Here is an 18,892-nt window from a genome sequence, read left to right on the forward strand (position 1 = left end):
TTTTTTGGGGGGCTGGTGGGGGTGTGTGGGGCCGGTGGGGTCCGCTAACGTGTGTGTTCTCCCGCAGGCAGGCTCGGCAGCGCACGCCATGCACCAGGAGGACTGGGAGGCTGAGATCGGGGAGGAGGCAGCGCCTCGCCTGCCGCCCTCGGGGGAGACGGTACGGGGCGGGGGGCGAGGGTAAAGCCATAAAAATGGTAAAAATGTTTGGAAGTGCTTCGGGGAGGGCAGGCAGGGCTGAAGGCGTGTCCCGAGGACAGGCGGAGGACGCTGGGGTTGTCCCTTCTGGGGAAAAGGAGGCTGAGAGGTGATTTCAGTGCAGCTTCCTGAGGAGGGCAAGCAGAGAGGGATGAGCTGGGCTCTGCTCCCTGGGAATTGATGTCAGGACACAAGGAAAAGGCATAAAGGGCCACCAAGGGAGATTTAGACTGGACACCAGACCTGTATGCAGTGAATGTGGCCAAAAGTGGGGCAGGCTTCCTAGCAAAGTGGCTGATGCCCCATGCCTGTCTGTGTTAAAGAAGCATTTGGTTAATAAGCCCGTAGTAGTGCTCTTTAATTTCTGGTTACCATGAAGCAGTCAGGCAGTTGGACTTCCGGTTGGCCGTGAAACAGGCAGTTGGATGAGATGATTTTCGACTTCCAACTGAACTACTCCGAATTCTAGATGGGTGCTACCTGTTTCGTCCACCCTGCAGTCTAAGCGGCTGTCAGGCTGTCACCAGTACCGTGTTCCTGAAGAATCAGGAAGTAGCTGTCCTTAAATCATTTTTTGAGAAGACTGTGGTTTTGTAAAAAGTGGCAGCAATTTCAGTCTCTCAAAACTTAGAGGTGCTGTGCCTCCCTGGAGACTCCGGGGCCTGGTGTAGAAGTCAGCGTTAACTCTCCTGTGTGCTTAATGTTGCTTCCTCACATTGGGTTGTGAAAGGATGCCTACTACAGTTAGGTCTTGTTCTTAAAAAAAAAAAAAAAAAAAAAGCGTGGCATAAACGTGACACATGTACTTGTTCAGTAGCTCACTAATTCTAATAAATGGGCTAGGAATTGAGGGCCTGAGTGTGTAAGCTAATGGATCTGCACAGCCTGGAGGAGAAATAGCCAAAAACTTAGTTGAGTAGAGACTTGAAGTTGCAAATTAGTTATGGTGAGAAGTCTTAGTAAACTTCTGTATCGCTTGAAAGGGAAATTTTCTGTTGCCTGCCCTTGTGCCTCTTGTAATGCCTTTCTGTTCCATTCTGTATGTCAGATATAGTGTCTGAGGTTGTAAGATAAATAGAAAAGATCACTGTTTTTTGGGTTTTGGTAGGTTATATTTTGCTCAAGTCAGATCGGTTTGATGGCCCTTATTGCTGTCTTGAATAATGAAAGAGCAGTGGTGAGAGGTGGACCTGTATTACTCAGGAATAGCAGAATTATGTCTTACTCTGAGCTGTGCATAGAAAAACATGCTGTGAGAGAAAACTAATTTCTCTCAGCTCAGTTGATGCCCTTTGGTATTTGCTGTCCTTTTCTGCTGACAGTCACTGAATCACTGATTTATTCACTACAGCAAATGGAATGTGAGTCTCTTGCAGCTGATCTTTCTTAATACTTCATTTTTTGTTGTTGCCAGCTGTATGACCTTAAATGTACAGGTGCAATAATAAAGGTGGGGAGTTGCCCTGTATGAGGATTGGAGATAGGACTTGGTATAACCTTTACAGTATGTTTTTGCAAATGTAGAAGGCTGCTTTAGAAGCTGACTGCCTAAGAGAGGTTTCCTCCCCATCAGCTGTTCACTTGCTGCTGTCTTGTCCAAGTACCTGTGCTTGTTCAGTGCTTCTCTGTGGACTTTTAACCTTCTAAACTGAGGACCCCTCTGTGTGTTGTTGAGAGGAAAATGGCTGAGCTGGTAAAGGAATCAGTGGAACCTTATTTCTCCATGGTAGCACTATGAGAGCTATGTTGACTCAATTTGCTAGGAAAACTACAGTGTTACAAGATGGGAGCGTGCACTTTCAAGCAGCCTTAAACACATACAAACCAAGTTTTCATTGTATTTGTAGCTGCATATATGTAAGGGGTCCCAGGGTCATTGTCTTCTACAATTAGCATGGTCTCTATTCTGTGAAGGGATTCAATGCTCTTGGTATTTTAGAACTTAATACCCAGCTCTTTAGGGAAGAAGGACAAAGACACGTGCATCCTGTCTGGGCTTACGTAGAAGCTGTATTTCCAGACCCTTCCAGATGTATTTCCCAGTCTTTCTAAGAGGATTTCCCACTCTTTCCCAGAGTTTCCAAGCTCTTGAGAATCTGTCATATATCCAGAAATAAGTGGAGCGTTTACTTCTTTTCAGTCTTCTGTTTAAGTTGCTTCTTTGAATTGTCCCTACTGCTTTTTGCCCTAAGTGAGCTGGACTATTAATTCTAGAGTTTGCAAACATGGTTCACTTAGATTGAAACTGGAGAAGGATGCTCCTAGAGTTCAATCTGAATTAGATTCCTGGCAGCAGAAAAGTTACGGTAAGGTCTGCATGTAGTACATTTAAGTTGGTGAACTGTGTGCAGCTTAATGGCCTCATGAGTTTGGGAGCTGGTGAGAAGAACTCTTAAAATACAGTTCTGGAGTTGTTACCTCAGTAGGGTGATTGTAGGTACCTGCCGTAGGGTGTGGTTCTGAGTGAAATTTTGTGTATAAATTCCTCCTATTAAATCTTGCTGTTTTATTACATAGCAAAATCTTTTAAAAGAGTGAAATTACGTAGCGAAATGAAGGATAAGATGCAGGAGTGTAATGGGACAACTAAAGAATAATGTTTTGCTAGTTGTGGTATCAGAAGAGACTGCAGTAAATTTGAGGAGGATCTATAGTGATAGTTGGCATTGCTATTAATGATCTTACAGGTTGAGCCTTGAGGAGTAGGGAGGGTGATGAGAGATGAATTGCCTATCCAGATAGATGTATGAGGCTGAAAGTAAGGTTGCTAAAGGAGGAATAGTAACATGCTTTCAGAATAATAATTTTACTATTTGGATTTAGTTTCCTGTAATGGTTTGCATAAAGAGAAGTATGAAAGCTATTAGTAAAATCAGAAAAGCTTAAGATCGAAGTTAAAGCTTTGGTAGTTCTGTGATGTTCCTGAGTCAGATGGTGTTTTGGCTTACTAGTGTATGTCTAGCTTTTATTAAACAGGAGAAATTTTAACATGGCCTTTGCTGGAAATAAAACTAACCTTAATGGTATAATGTGAGTGTTAGGAGTTGTTCTGAACTGTTTCAAATGGAGTATGTGAATCTTTGAAGAGTTGAAGAGGGATGGGCATCTTCCAGATACTCCTGTTAAGATCATATGTAAGCATCCTTGAGAGAAACGCTGGAAAAGCTGTTGTGAAGCTGATAAAAACAGAATTTTATTTGTAGTGCTAACAGTCTGAAGCCTTCCTGAACTTACATTGATGAAAATAAAAAACTTTAAAAGGTAGTGGTATTGCTTTGTACAATAAATGTTTCTTTATTTGTATTTCCATTTTATGTTTGTTAGCAAGGGGATGGTTCTTGCCTCCATAAATCTGATGAGGCAAGATAAACTTTTCCCCATGTCAGCCATGTACAACTTGATTTTGGTGACATTTATGTGTGAACAGTATGCATTTTGTGTGCTGAAGTTTAAGAAACTTTTAAGAGAAATATCCAGAAAACTTGCATGTGAGTGCAGAAAGCAATTTGTTTCAAATGCAAGACATAGGAACGAACTGCATCTGTAGCTGTGTACTTCTGCTTGGTGTGAGGTTAACATCGTGCTGTCTTTTTTCTATCTGTAGGCTGGCTTCTCTGGCAGACCCAATGGCCCACCGCCTGGCTTCTGTGCCAGACCCAATGTCCGACCGCCTAGCTCCTCTGGCAGACCCAACGGCCCCCCATCCGGCTTCTCTGGCAGACCCAACGGCCCCCCGTCCGGCTTCTCTGGCAGACCCGATGGCCCCCCATCTGGGTTCTCTGGCAGACCCGATGGCCCCCCATCTGGCTTCTCTGGCAGACCCGATGGCCCCCCATCTGGCTTCTCTGGCAGACCTGATGGCCACCCATCTGGCTTCTCTGGCAGACCCGATGGCCCCCCGTCTGGATTTGGTCAAAACATAAGCTCATCTGGTATGTTAAGGACACTTGAGATTTTACTGATACCTGTGGGAGCTATCGTGAACAGTTCAGGAGACTAAAGAAAACTGCAATATTAACATACTGTGATATTTTGATGTATCCCCATGCAGTAAGCAGCATTAAACTGTACAGATAATATAATGAGTAGGCTTTCCTTTTGACCCTCACTCCTTTTTTTTCCTGCAGTTGTACTGAATACAGTGTATGACTTGTAAAGAGTGAATAGCTGCCAGATGGAAAACCATTTTTACTACTGGCTGTGCTAAACGTGAACAGTATTAAAAATGAATATATACTATATGCAATGTTGCACAGTCCTGTCTTGACAAGACTCTAACAGCTATGTTGAAAATAAAAGGTCCGTGAAGCTGTTGAGCGGAAACTTATATCTGCATTTAAAAAAGAACACAAGATAAAACATTGATGTTTTGGCAAGTTTCCGTAAAATGCTCATTTCAATTAAGACTATGCCTTTATAAACTTGAACAGAAGCTTTAGTTTAAATAAGCCATGCTGAGGTTGTTGTTGGATGTAGTTTGTCCCAGGCTGTACTTAGTGTGCCTTTACAGTAGCCAGATCAGGAAACAAATTTTGCTTAGAACTGACAGAATGTGGGATAGGGCAGCTAGAATTCTCAATGTAGTTTATATACTTAGCAATGATCTTCACTGAAACTGCTTGGGGATATTTTAACTTACTCAAATAATGTCTGGGGTAAAAATAGCTCATGTTTAGTTGACACAACTGTGGAAGTACAACCTAAACTTTTAACAAGTTATATTTAGCACAAATTAGGTTAATATTGCTTAAGAGCAATTAGAACAGGGCAGTATGTTTACTGTTGATTTGTCATTCTCCTACCTCTTTGTATAAGTGAAAAAGCAGACCTACCTTTACCTAGTTCCATGTCCCCAGGATATTGGGAAATTAGGAAGGGTAGGAACCAGTTATTACTGGTGTTACTTGGACTCCAAATTTGAACAGTTACAGGAAGTAAAGAATTGAAGATAGGTGTTGCTTTCACTCTAGTACCGAAGAATTGCTTTATGAGAGCTTCAGGTTACTAACTTCAGTAATGGTTTGATGAAGAGCAAACAGGAAAGGCAGTGTTCATGAAGAATGGTTGTGTGATGCATGTTAGGTGGAAGTGAATGTAGCTTCATGGGTTTTGTAGCTCTTTCTGACTGAACTCTGCCTGTTAACTTTTCCATTGCACATGACAAAAATAACTAGAAATTCTCTCATCTGTACTGAATTCTCTCATTGTACTGAATTCATGGCATGGAATGCTTTTCTTGCTGAAGACCATGCTTCCACTGTCATCATTAACCATTATTCCTTTACTGAGCTAGGCACGTGTTATTTTGTATCAGTGTAAGCAGGTTGTGTTAGGCTGAAACAGGTAATTTCAATCTTTCTGGCTACTTCTAGTTGATAGGGAACTCAACCCATACTTTCAAGCACAAGTTATATTACTGAGGTTGCATACTTGTAGGCTAGATACAAGCAAACCTTATTTGATGTTCAAATAAGCACTTTTAAAGAACTGAAACTGTTCAGGAAGTCCAGAGGTGAGACACTTAGCTGGCAAGATCATGCACCTATTCTCAAGCTTGTTTAAAAGCGTTCATTAGTGTTAATTATTCTTCCCCTACAACATTACGGAAGAAACTGTCCTTTTTTTCTTTCAGGCTTCCAACTGATTCTTAAAGCTCATGGGCTGCTGTATTGTCTGCAGTGCACTTCTAGGCTTTATATGAATTATTGTTAATGATATAGCTCACTTGTTTGACATGAAATGGCATGAGTAGAACTAGTATGTGCAGGTTAAACTTACATTTTGACTTTTTGAATCAATACCTAGGTTTAGTACTTGGGTAAAGTCTTGTAATGAGTATAAGTTTAAAAGTATTGCATAACTGCAACTTAGTTTTTATAAAGTTTTGCTTTGACTTAAATCGCTGAATTGGTTCTAGTTTCTTTTTTTGCTGTAGTTTCTTGTAACCAATCATAATTGGTTGGTTGGAAAATAATGGTGCAGTGTGGTATGTTGGTGAATGTGCTAAGCATATCATGAAAGCAAGTTACTTGATTATCAGTTCTGTCATCTTAGCTGTATAAACCTGTTTTTGTCCGTCTTTTTTAAGAAGAGGCAGAAATTTTGGAGGACAGAATGGCTGAGGGAACAAAAAGTACAAAACAAAGTACATGTTTTACTGATGAAGTATTTTGTTGGCGCAGAATTGTTGATACCAGATGGGACCTCTGGAGATTATCTGGTCGAAATGCCCTGCCAAGCAAGGTCACCTAGCACACATTGCACAGGATGGCATCCAGGCGGGTTTTGAGTATCTCCAGAGAAGGAGACTCCACAACCTTTCTGGGCACATGATGTGCTTTTCAAAATTTTGAATTAGCTGTGTATTTAAGGTGTAGATATCTCAGTGGAAGAGGAGTGATGATATAAGAAAGGATGAGGAACAAGAGTTAAAGAGTCCTCACATCTCTACAGGCAAATTGCTTTGGTCAAAGGAAGGCATTTTATTGTGTGATGAATGCTAGAATACAGATTCAATGATTGGCTAGGGATTTTGTTTCTTGCTACATTGATGTTTATATTGCTATGGACTACCCACATAAATCTTCAAGTGAACATCAATTTTGAACATTCTTCAGGCCACAGAAACAGCAGTTTAACACTTTGGAATTTTAGAAGCAAAGTCTCCTAACAGAGTAACTTGGTAGGGTACCAAACATAATGTTTGTTCTTTTTTTCCTTTATGACAGCCTCTTCTTGCATGCAGGTGACTTCTTCATTAACTGGTATGTTTGTACTGGGGAAAGCACAAGTGCTTAGTTTTTTTCAGTGGTAGCTTTGATTATGTTAAGCTGTTTTAACTTGGAAGGAAAAGAGTATTAGTGTTTCCTTAGTGTGCCATATGCTCATAAATTTGTCTAAAAGCTTACAGAATCATTGTTTTGATTTTAGGTGTCACATCTTTATAATGGTTGTTGTGTAATCTGATCTTGAGTTTGATACTGCAGAATAGGGAACTTTGCTGCTACAGAATTGTTTGGGTTGGAAGGCACCTCTGAAGGTGGGACAGTCCAAATGGAGAAGGGTAAATTGTAGCAAGCCGTTCAGGACCTTGTCCAATGAAGTTTTGAATTTCTCTGAGGATGGAGTTTATACAGGCTGTCTGGGTGACTTGCCCAGTGTTTAACTACTGTGAGAATAACATTTTTTTATGTTTAATTGGAGTTTCTTATATTTCAATTTGTGTCCATTTCCCATTATCCTTTTGGTGTATACCACTGAAAAGAATCTGACAGTGTTGTCTTCATTTCTTCCTGTTAAGATATAAGAGGCCCTGAGACTTCTTGCTTCCAGGTGGACCAGTCCCAGCTCTCAGTCTCCTTGTATGACACAGTCCAGTCCTTTATCTTTGTGGTCCTTTGCTGGACATTAGTATGTTGATATTTCTTCGGTAATGGGTAGCACAGAACCACATACAGCATTGTAGGTGTGGTTTCATTAGAGGGCAACCTCCCTTCACTACCTAGCAGCATTCTTCGTAATGCAGCCTGGAAGGCTGTTGACTTCCTTTACTGCAAGGGCATGTTGTTGGCTTGTATTCAGCTTGTTATCCACCACAGCTCCCAGGCTTTTCTCTGCAAAGGTTCTTCCCAGCTGGCTGGCCAGTATGATTGTGTACTGCTGCCTGGGGTTACTCCTTCCCAGGTGCAGGACTTTGCATTTCTCTTTGTTGAACATAGAGGTTTCTGCCTCCCATCATCTCCAGTGTGCTTGAGGTCCCTCTGAGTGAAGCACAGCCCTGTGTTATATCCAAGTTTTGTCTATAAACTTGCTGAGTGTGCATTCTATCCCATGATCCAGGTCATGAAAGAAGAGAACTGTGCCCAGAAGTTCAGCCTGCTTTTAGTCTTCCTTACTGTCCAGTTATGTAGGATGAATTCCATTGCTTTGTATACAAGAATGTTACAGGAGGCAGTGTCAAAAGCCGTATTTTCTTCCTGTCCTTTTCCAGGTGCTGGTGAAAGACCCAACAGAAGTCAGCACATGAAGCATGATTTTGGAGGACATTCTAGGAGCAGAGGTAGGATTTAACTTCTGTAAATTGTACTTGACTGGCTTGGGGTGGGGATGAGTTGAGGGGGTAGTTTACAGCAGTAAATTCTTCCAGTGTTCTGGATCTATTAACAGGAAGACAGTTGATCAAGGGAAATTATTATTAACATCTACTCAACACTTAACAGATCATGCCTAGAATACTGTGTTCAGTTTTGGGCACCCAGTAGAGAGAAAAAAAATGTCAAGCTGGGTGAGGTTCAGCAGAGGGCAAGCAGGGGTGGGTAGGGGCAGGAGCATTTGTCCTGCAAAGCTGAAAGATTTTTCACTTGTTCTCTCCCTTGGGGAAAGGAAGGCTTCAGGTTGACCTTGCAGCTGCTTTTCTCTCCCTATGAGATTACCAGGAATGTGTGCCCATGCTCTTTACTGATGTGCAGAACAGGAGAACTATCTTAACATTCAAAACTATCTTTGAATTTAAGTTGATTCTGTTTCTTAATTGTAGATACTGGTGAACGTCTGGACAGAGATCAACCAGTGCCTAGACCTGGTAGTGAAAGGCGTTTTGGGAACAGAGGTAACTTTCTGGAGGGTCCCTGATTCTAGTGGCTATTTGTATTTGATACATTGTTTTTGATCTTCATAGATGTTATTTTGTTGTGCCAGAGCCAAATGAGTGCTTGTGTTTTGAAAGCTAATCCCAACCCTTGTTTCTGTGTGATGTGGGCAGCAGTATCACCCCTTAGTTTTGACTGCACAGAATAAAATACCCCCACCGTATTTGCCTGAAGGCAGGGCCTTGTGTTAAAGGAAGTGTTTTGTTTAGCTCTGCATTTGGTTCTGTTCTCCCTGGAGGGAGTTATTTTCTGTTTTTATTTTGGGTCATGATGTAGTACAGAAGGCAGTTGAACATTAGTATTCACACACACCAGGTGCTCTTCTGTGCAAGACATAAAGGTCTTCTCCCTGTAGTATCCATAAAGTAGTATTAAATCCCCATCCTCTTGCTTACAGTGGTGAATGCTGTTCTCATAAGTGGTGCACACTGAAGAGATTAGTAATTGCCAGTTTGTAGTACTACCCCATACACTCCCACCGGGTACTGTTGGAAGCGTGGTGGGTGGTGGAAGCTCACCTGCAGAACAGCTGTGCAGCACAGCATCTTCAGTCTGTGCAGACACTTGGAGTTACATCTACTTCTTAAGGAAGTTCTACATGATTTATCCATCTGTTGGATTGATGCCTGTTTGGTAGGGGAATGGTAGACTTGTTTGACTAAGCAATGCTTTGCCAGTGTTGTGGGATGATGTTCAGTGGTTCTGCTGCAGTTCCTTCAGCCGTTGCAAAGTAATTCACAACCTGTATTTAAGGTCTGTGATAGCTCATGAATGCCTATACTTAGCCTGTGTCGCACATGGAAGCCTTTAAGTTGGATTTTTTTTGCATTTGGAAAAACACAAATGATGGGCTATATATGTACATGTGCACCAAGCATGGGTGAATGAGCTATGGATGCCATGGTAGGAGAACTTGTAGCAGAAGGTGGTCTTTGTTATTACAAGATAGAACAAATGTTCCATTGAAGAATAGCTATTAACAAGTAAATAGTGGTACATGCAGCGTGCCTGGAACTTAGGCAATGCCTACAACTGTTCCAGCTGAAATGAGGAATAGATTGTGTGTAGCTGTTTCTTCCTCTCCTTTTGCATTAGGAGGGTGAATAGGAAAGAGTAAGAAATGAAAAAGCATGAAATTTGTTGGTGCTGCCTGCCCAAGCAACTGAATAAGCAATTTTGAGTAATAACAAAATAGAAATAGGCAATCCTGAAAGACAGAGGATACTCGAAGGAATCCAGAGATTTAAATACTTGGGCTGAGTTACTAAATTTGCTTTCGAAAGTCTCTCAAATTTATTACTGACTTACACTAGTGCTACTAAGTTTTATGACACAGTCTTGTGTAACTCCCAAGAACCAAGTAAAGATTTTTTCCTCTCTCCTCATAGGTTTGCAAAAGTCAAAAATATTCTGCCAATATAGTAGGGATATCTGGATTAATGTGAGGCTTACAGATTGTGAGAAATAGAGTTACGTAAAGTATTTCAAATCTTGTTTGCAAATTCTCAGTCTGTACTAGGCAGAAACTACAATACTACCTCACTTTGGTACTGGTTATGAAAGCTGAGAATGCAGAAATGGTATCAGTTTTTCTGTGGCTTAACCAGAGGCGTGAGCATCAAAACCAAAGATGTGCTTAACAGAAACCTAATTTCCAAGTGTGTTAAATCATATACTTCAAGATTTAATGTTGGATTTTATTCTAGCAAAAATCAAGATGGACAGTAGACTTCTCTTCATGTTTTTTGGCAAATCTTACATGCTTAGGCAAATAGCTTAGTTTTATTGTACTTAATGGAATTCATAAAACAAGGACTGTACAGATAAATAAAAGGCACTTGGTTTGTACATGCAAAATCGGACAAACTAAAGTGTTGTGTGCTATGATGTACTACAGATTTTCAAGAAAGGGACATTGAAGAAGGCCATGGTGCACAAAAAGGAGGTTTTAGAGGAGTTCCTGGTGTCTTTGGGCAAGAAAAGAGTAAGTTTTATATTGACTGATTTGTGTGGAAATGTACCTTTGGTCATTCTGTTTGATTTTCTGAGAGCTCACATATAAAAGCTGTGAAAACCTAGAATCGTCTGGGTTGGAAGAGACCTCCAAGATCACAGAGTCCAACCTCTGACCTAACACTAACCAGTCCTCCACTAAACTGTATCACTAAACTCTACATCTAAACATCTTTCAGAGACCTCTAGGGATGGTGACTCAACCACTTCCCCGGGCGGCCCATTCCAATGCTTCACAGCCATTCTGGTGAAGAAGGCTGTGTTGTGCTTCCAGGATATGTCTGGGAAGGTGAAGTCCCCCATGAGGACAAGAGCTGATGATTTCGCAACTTCTGCCAGCTGCCTGTAGAAGTCCTCATCCATCTCCTCATCCTGGTTCAGCGGTCTATAACAGACCCCCACCAGGATGCTTGCCTTGTTGGCCTTCCTGCTGATCCTAACCCAAAGGGACTCAATAGCTCTCTTCAACCATGTTATAGGATATAGATACCTTCTTTGCAAGATGGTGTTGCTGGGAAGAATACAGCATAGGTGGGAGTTATGAAGAACCTCTTGAAATTGTTACACCGTAGGGTTTATCAGGAGTATTACTGGGAGATTATTCTCACAGCGGAAGCAGAGGGGCAGGCGCTGAGCTCTGCTCTCTGGGGATAGCGACAGGACCCGAGGGAACGGCATGGAGCTGGGACAGGGGAGGGTCAGGCTGGGGGTTAGGGAAAGGCTCTGCACCCAGAGTGTGGTCGGGCACTGGGACAGGCTCCCCAGGGCAGTGGCCACATCACTGAGCTGCTGGAGTTCGAGAAGCATTTGGACAATGCTCTCGGCACATGGCCTGGTTTTTGGGTGGTCCTGTGTGCAGCCAGGACTTGGGCTTAGTGGTCCTTGTGGGTCCCTTCCAACTTGGGATATTCTGTGATTGTATTTTACTAGCTTTAAGCATAGTTCTTCATATGACTTAATGTTGGATGCTATATCCACTATACTGTATATTATTTACAGGTGTTAGAAATGAGCATAGAGACAAGCCTCCACAGGGCAACTTTCTTGGTCCTAGAGGAAGGGGAGCAATTGGAGGTCATTCAGGTAAAGACTGTTTAGTAGCGTGGTGAATATTTTTGATTTCTTCATTGCTGATTTCTAGCAATGCAGTACCTTCATGGCTTTGCTAAATGCTGTTAGCTTAATTTTTCTGCCAGAGAAGAACCTATTGTCATGCTAGATGGCCTGCTTGCATGCCCAAACTAAACATGTTTGTAACGTAGATAAATTTCAGCAATTAGATTTTCAAAGCTGTTGTCTTCTGTATTTTTTTGTCCTCTTATTGCTGTGTAAGTTAATGCACAAAGAAGCAGAAATGCTAAACAGAAAACTCAAAGCAAGCCTTTAAGAACTTCAGCTTTGCTATTGTCATTCTAGATTTCTGTCCCCTCTCACCTCCAAGGACAAGATTTATATTTGTGCAGGCTGAGAATGTGTAAGTTCTGTAGCCTGTGAGGCCACATCTTCCTGCTGACATTTTTTTTTTCCATCTACAAAAGCACTTTCCCTTATGGTCCTATCATTTGCCACTGATGCCAGTTGCAGTCTGTGTGTTTTGCTACCTAGTAGTCCATTGGTCACAAAAGTCTTGTAATTCAAACTATAAATACTGTTAAACTAGTGTAATGGGTAGTGTGGATGATGAATACTCTTAACATAAGAACGTTTTCTGTGATATTGGCAAAAGTAGGATTTTTCACTGTAGAAAAGATGCAATGATTAGTATGTGTTTTCAGATGTGCTCGTTAATATCCTGAAAGCAATTGAGTTGCCTTTGTGGCTTAATTCAAATTAGGTTTGTTCAGATTAAATTTAGTTCAGTTCATGGTTTTTAGGAACTCAACTATTTGCTTATTAATGTGTCTCTGTAGTGGACACACTGCATCCTTAATTCAGGATAGTAATTCATTCCTTTTTCAGTATTATTGTGTAAAGTGTTAGTACTTAATGATTGTTAAGGAAATTGGCAGGTAGCAATTTTTCTTGTCATGTGAAAAGATTTGTTTGGTAGTTGCATGGGAAAGTGTTCATTGTATAGTAAGAGAACATTTCCATATCTAATGAAAAGAACTCCGCTGACGTTAGGTGAACTTCTTATTTTAACAGTTGTGTTCTGTGGCTGGACAGCAGGAGTGCTATTAGGTGGTTATGCTTCCTCCCTCTGAATGGGGGTAAGGCCATTATAATAGAGGTGGTAGAGGTAATGAAGATTGGGCTGTGCTGACTTTTCTTAAATAGTTTTGTGCATTTTGTTACTAGATACTGTGTAAGCAAAGAAGATCTTGTGATGGAAAAATAAGTCTATTAAAAAGTGATCACATGCATTGAATGTTGCATCTTTGCTTGTCTTCCCTGTCACCACCTCTATGCAGCTGTGGTTTCACAGAATAAATAGTTCAAGTCCTGATGTGGAACAGAGTATTCTTGGTCCAGGTAACAATCCTGACTGCCTCTCTGGAGCTAGTATTTACGTCCAGAGTTGATACTTCAATCTTGTTCAGAACGCGCGATCAGATTAATAAGATGGCCTGATCCTATTCTTCTGTGCTTGTGGTGGTGCAGGGAGGAAGAATTTAAATGGAGTCAAAGGAGGTACTGCAGCATCACCATACCTCTGTGGTACCACTTGTAAAATTCAGGCTTCAAATATTTTTATGAATGGTTTGAGAAAAATATTTCTGAAAGTAGTTTGAGAAAAATAGTATTAACAGCTTTTGCCATTGTCCTTCCTTTTCACTCAGTCTTGCATCTCTTACCTATAATTCTAGCCCCTTTTCTTTTGTTGAAGGGCCTTGTATTAAAGTTTTCTTTTTTACCATTCTTTAAAATGCGCAATACAAGTGCTTGCATAGCATAGCTGGAGGCAGCCACTTAGGGTTGAGACTCTTTATGTTTTGTGAATAGCAAGGTTAAGGACTGAAAAAGGATTGTGTGTGCTGTTGTAATAGCTCAACATTAATACACTTTTTTTCATCTGTTAAAACCTGCATTTCCTCACTGTAAGAATAAATGTCTTTGCTTTTCAGGTGACCGTGATCATGAAAACAACATGCATGCCATGGATGAATGCCAAGGTAAGAACCTTCATGGACTGGATGTTAAAAATGTGTGGCTATTGAAATAACAGGGTAGTGTTTTCTGATTTAAATATTCCCTAACACTTGAGAAATTACAATGATGATGCTAAAGTTTGACTTTTCATGTATGCAGAAGTTGGCTGTGTAGCACAAAATGCATCTGATTTTGTGAAGGGGTTGAGTTTCTTAACACAAAGGTGCTGTAACCATAAGCATGTGTGAATTTCTTGTTACTCGCAACATTTTACTTTATTTTAGGGGGAAAAAAAAAAAGCTGGCCTTGGAGGAAACAATGCAAGATTTTAAAACTGACATTAGTTTCTTGCTAGAGATTTCTTTTTTCCCAAGATTGTCCTGAAGCGATGTCCTCGTTTTGGCTGGGTTAGAGCTATTTTTCTTCCTAGTAGCTGATGTGGTGTTGTGCTTTGGATTTAGGATGAGAATAATGCTCATAGGACACCAATGTTTTAGTTGTTTCAGAGCAGGGCTTGCACAGAGCCCAGGATGTTTCAGCTCCTCGTGCTGCCCTGCCAGCGACTGAGGGTGTCCCAGGAGCAGGGAGGGGACACAGCCAGGACAGAGGGCCCAGGCTGGCCAAAGGGATGTCCAATAACTTGTGGTGTCATGCTTAGTAATAAAATAGGGTGGGGGTAATTGGCTGCCAGGGTAAGGCTGCTGCAGCTCAGATGCTGCTGGGCATCAGTCAGCTGATAGTGAGCAATTGCACTGTGCATTACTTGTTTTGAATATTCTTTTGTTGGTATTATTATTTTGCTTTTCTGTCCTGTTAAACTCTCTTTATTAGCCTACAAGTTTCACTGTTTTTTTTTCCAGTTCTGTCTCTCATTGCTCTGGGACAAAAGGGAGTGAGCATACAGCTGTGTTGTGTTGAGCTGCCTGCTGGGTTAAACCACCACAGTCCTTTTGGCATCAATGGTGGGGCTTCATGGGTTGAGTTAATGACAGATACGATCAGATCCACATCTGATCTGGTTTTGTCTTTCTGGGCAGCTGAAGTTCACTACAATTGCTCTCTCACTCCCCCTTCTCAGAAGAAGAGAGTGGGGAGAAGAAAGTAGGCTGGAAGAAAGGCTCATGGGTTGAGATAAGGTTAATTCAATTAAAGGGAAAAGAAAGGGGACAAAAAACAAAGGCTGTGCAGAATTCTCTCCTTCCCATCAATGAGTGATGTTTGGTCATGTTCTGGGAAGAAGGGCCTCAATATGCGTGGCAGTTGTTCAGGAGGACAGACATCTTCACGATGAGATCCCCTCCTCCCCCTTCCCCACCTTTTATTGCAGTGTGCCATCACATGATATGGAACATCCCTTGGTTGGTTTAGGTCAGCTGCCCTGGAGATGTCCCCTCTCCACTTCTTGCCTTCCCCCAGCCTGCCAGCTCTGGGAGGTTTGGAGGCAGTCTTGTTGCTGTGCCAGCACCACTCAGCAACAGATGCAACACCGGTGTGATACCAGGGCTGTTCTAGCTGCAGGTGCAGAGCACAGCACTGTGTGGGCTGCTGTGGGGAAAGGGAACTCCATCCCAGCCAGACACAGCACACCACAGCATGTTACAACAAACTGTTTAAAAAACATTATGATAGTATAATTGTTGCTGGTGACTACAATGATCATTTCGCTCTGAGTTGTGTTTGTTCCCAAAGTGCTTGTGTAACACCTTTTTTTGCTGTCTAGGCTTCCTGTAATGCTGTTTATCACTTCTGGTAGCTGGTTTAGGGTTGTAGTTCACTGTGCTATGTCACACTGGCTTATGATATGATAGAATTAGTGGTTGTGGGACTAATTGGGTGTTTGTACTCACCATTGCTGTCAGTCCTGTACTTTGGGAACCATCTCTTGGAAAATATAAATTACACACTCTACTTTTTCTCCTTTGGAAGCCAATCTGTGGGAGAAATGAGGGGAGACACTTCCCCTGCTTCTTCCCCTTTTCTTTCTCCTCCATTGTCCCGTTTTTTTTCCAGGTTAGTTACAGTAGCTCTTGAGAAATCAATATCCTCGGGATGTTTAAATGAACATGTTCCTATTGCCGTGTCTCCTGAATGTGTTTCAGGTTGCTAAACTTCTAAGAACACCACCCAGATGTCTGCCCTGAGGCAGGATAGTTGAGTGGCAGGGAGTGTGGGAGGATATGGGCAGGCACCTAGGACAGTGAGCGCCTCCAGTGTTTTGGAACTTCACCCCTGAACAAGTGCAGAATCCTGAAAAAGTGGTAAAATGTTTAAAAAAAAGTTATGCCATCGCCCTGGCACTTCCAAACAGACACAGATCACTGCAATGTGTGGGGGTCTGGCCACACTCAGTGCTGATCCAACTCCTGCGACAGAGCCAACCTGTGCTGGTGTCAGTTGCCCTTATTTACAAGAAGAAACAATGGGTGAGAATACTTGAGTGAAGGAAGAAGTGTCTACTAGGAAGGGGAAGGAAGATGAAGTAGGCAAGGCAGGTGACTGACTTCAAAGCAGGCTATCAAGGTTTTGGCAGGGCTGGAGTTAATTTTCTTCCTAGAGGCTCGTATGGTGCTGTGTTTTGGATTTTTGATGGAAATAGTGGTGACAACACAGCAGTGTTTTTAATTGTTGCATAATTGTGCTTGCACAGAGTCAAAGACTCTCCTACTTTGCTTTGCCAGCAAGGAGGATGGGGATGTGCTAAAAGCTGAGAGGGAACAGAGCCAGGACAGCTGACCCAGACTGACCAGAGGAGGGATATCCCACACAGTATGACATCGTGCTCAGCAGTAAAATACAGATGAAAGAAGGACAGGGTGTAGGGAGGGAGGCATTTGGAATGATGGTGTCTGTTTTCCCAAGAAACCATTACACATGATGAGCACCGTTTCCCTGGAAGTGGCTGAACATCTGCCTGCCGTTGGAAGTAGCAGATGAATTCCTTCATTCCTTGTTTTTACTTTTCCTTTACCTAGCAGACTGTCCCTATCTCAAGCCATGGGAGTTCTTGCACTTTTCTGATACTCCCTCCATTCCACCTGGGGAGGGTGAGCAGTTGTGTGGTGCTGAGCTGCCTGCTGGGGTCAGCACTGGGCCATCCTGAGAACAAACGGAGGGAGAAGTAGATCTCATAAACGTGATAGCAACCACCTGATCCCTATACCTGAGAGAGTTGTGAGATATGTGAAAAGTTCCTAGCTGTTAGACAGGAGAGCACATTGCCACCTGGCTGCTCTGATGCAGGGCCAGTGGCATGGAATGAGAGGGCAGGGAAGCCAAGCAGCTGGGATCCTTCTTTATGAAGGGGGCATTGACAAAGTGATTGGAAAACAGGCACAAGCCCTCAGCTTCTAGAGGGGACTCCTGTCGGGTGTGAAGGATGTGCCTTCAAGGAAGATTTTGTATGTCACCCAGGCAAGTGGACCAGCAGGGAGAGAGCTATCCAGTACCTGAGGGAACTAGCAATGCTGGAAGTGATTTTTGGTGACCTGAACAAATAGCAGTTTCTCAAAGATTGAGACAAAGCCAGGTGCACATCCACCTGTGTGGCAGAAGTTTGTACAGAGTGCACCATTGTTGTATGCCAACTCATTGACAGTAATGATCTGGAAAGACAGAGGGACAAATGGGTGATGAACTGGCGGGCAACTCCAGCAACATGGAGAAAGTCTTCCTTCCTCCCTGTGGGCCTTTGTCTCGGCAGGTGCAGCAACCCTAAGAGAATTCCTTTCTCTCCACTTCTATGAACCAATCTCATCTCTTAGGAGTAGGCATTCATCTGCTCAAGAGAGGGGATGTAGTGGGAACACTCACCACGTGCCACTCTGTGTGGTGTTACCTGTATGACCACGGAGAGGACATGAGGAAATGGGATGGAAAATACACCTCAGCTCTAAAGGCATAGGTGTGGGAGTTGCAAGGAAAAACAATCATAAAAGGAAATTCTTCAGGCAAATATCTCCTCCAGTTGGCAGTTCCCCACAGTAGAAGGGCTCTTTTTAATTTTGATCTTAATAAAGGGGCTTCTGGTTTGTATTTGAAAGTGAGTAATGAACAGTGTGACCAAGACTGGAGGGACCCTGCTTCCTGTGAAAAGTGTTCTATTGGTAACCTTTAGTGAATATCAAATAATTCATTATACGTCCGTGTTTATTAGCTTGAAAAGTACCTTCCAGAATACAGAAGTGTAAATGTACTGCCATGACAAATGAATTATCCTTGCTTATTAACAATTTATAGTGTAATGAGTTTTTGTTGTAGAACTGTAGAGCCTAATTTTCTGTGAGTCACTTTTAAACAAAGATCCTTGAGCAAATGTGAGATGAGTGCTTTTTAAAAATGTTTTACAAAAGTCTGACTACCCATGCAAGTAAGTTTTAGGTCTAGTAGTATAAAACTAAATTTTAATTGAATTAGTGTATGAAATTTCTTTCTTACCTAGAAAGTGGAGGAAAGAGCAAATGACGTACCACTTAACTGCCTTTCAATAGCTCCATACTTAAAATAGTCTGTTTAAATTTTCTTTCTTTTCATCAACTTATGTTCTTGTATTCTTAAGGTCCAAAGGTGACGTACATTCCCCCTCCTCCACCTGATGATGAGGAAACAATCTTTGCACGTTATCAAACAGGAATTAATTTTGACAAGTATGATGAAAACATTGTTGAAGTGTCAGGACTTGACCCTCCAGCACCATTAATGGTTAGTAAACTCTTAGTCTTGGAGATTGTGTTACATAATTCTGCAAGGATGTATCCTGAGTGTAGTATACAGTCCTAATGAAAATACAGATTTTGAATATTGGAAACAATATTGTGCTGGAAGGTGATGCCACCTTCCTGGAAGATACAAATTTGAGTTCAAGATTACGTTGACAAATGACAGAAATGGCTTAAAAAAAAGTAATGCTGGATGAACAGGAAGTATGTATATTAAGTTACAGAAAA

General features: G+C 42.0%; 1 protein-coding gene across 1 annotated transcript in view; it reads left to right on the top strand.

Moving 5' to 3' along the window:
- Nucleotides 1–88: 88 nt before the first annotated feature.
- The window catches only part of DDX4 (DEAD-box helicase 4), a gene marked incomplete at both ends in the record, with an annotated part of 32,247 nt that continues 13,443 nt past the window's right edge, over nucleotides 89–18,892 (top strand). The window contains 8 exons of the mRNA XM_082782815.1: nucleotides 89–160; nucleotides 3,803–4,130; nucleotides 8,189–8,257; nucleotides 8,735–8,806; nucleotides 10,744–10,830; nucleotides 11,859–11,942; nucleotides 13,925–13,972; nucleotides 18,505–18,647. Of these exons, the coding sequence (XP_082638941.1) occupies nucleotides 89–160; nucleotides 3,803–4,130; nucleotides 8,189–8,257; nucleotides 8,735–8,806; nucleotides 10,744–10,830; nucleotides 11,859–11,942; nucleotides 13,925–13,972; nucleotides 18,505–18,647 (903 nt within the window). The remainder of the gene's footprint in view (nucleotides 161–3,802; nucleotides 4,131–8,188; nucleotides 8,258–8,734; nucleotides 8,807–10,743; nucleotides 10,831–11,858; nucleotides 11,943–13,924; nucleotides 13,973–18,504; nucleotides 18,648–18,892) is intronic.

The sequence above is a fragment of the Aythya marila genome, assembly GCF_965140915.1.
Source record: "Aythya marila genome assembly, chromosome: Z".
In the NCBI taxonomy this organism is placed as follows: Eukaryota; Metazoa; Chordata; class Aves; order Anseriformes; family Anatidae; genus Aythya; species Aythya marila.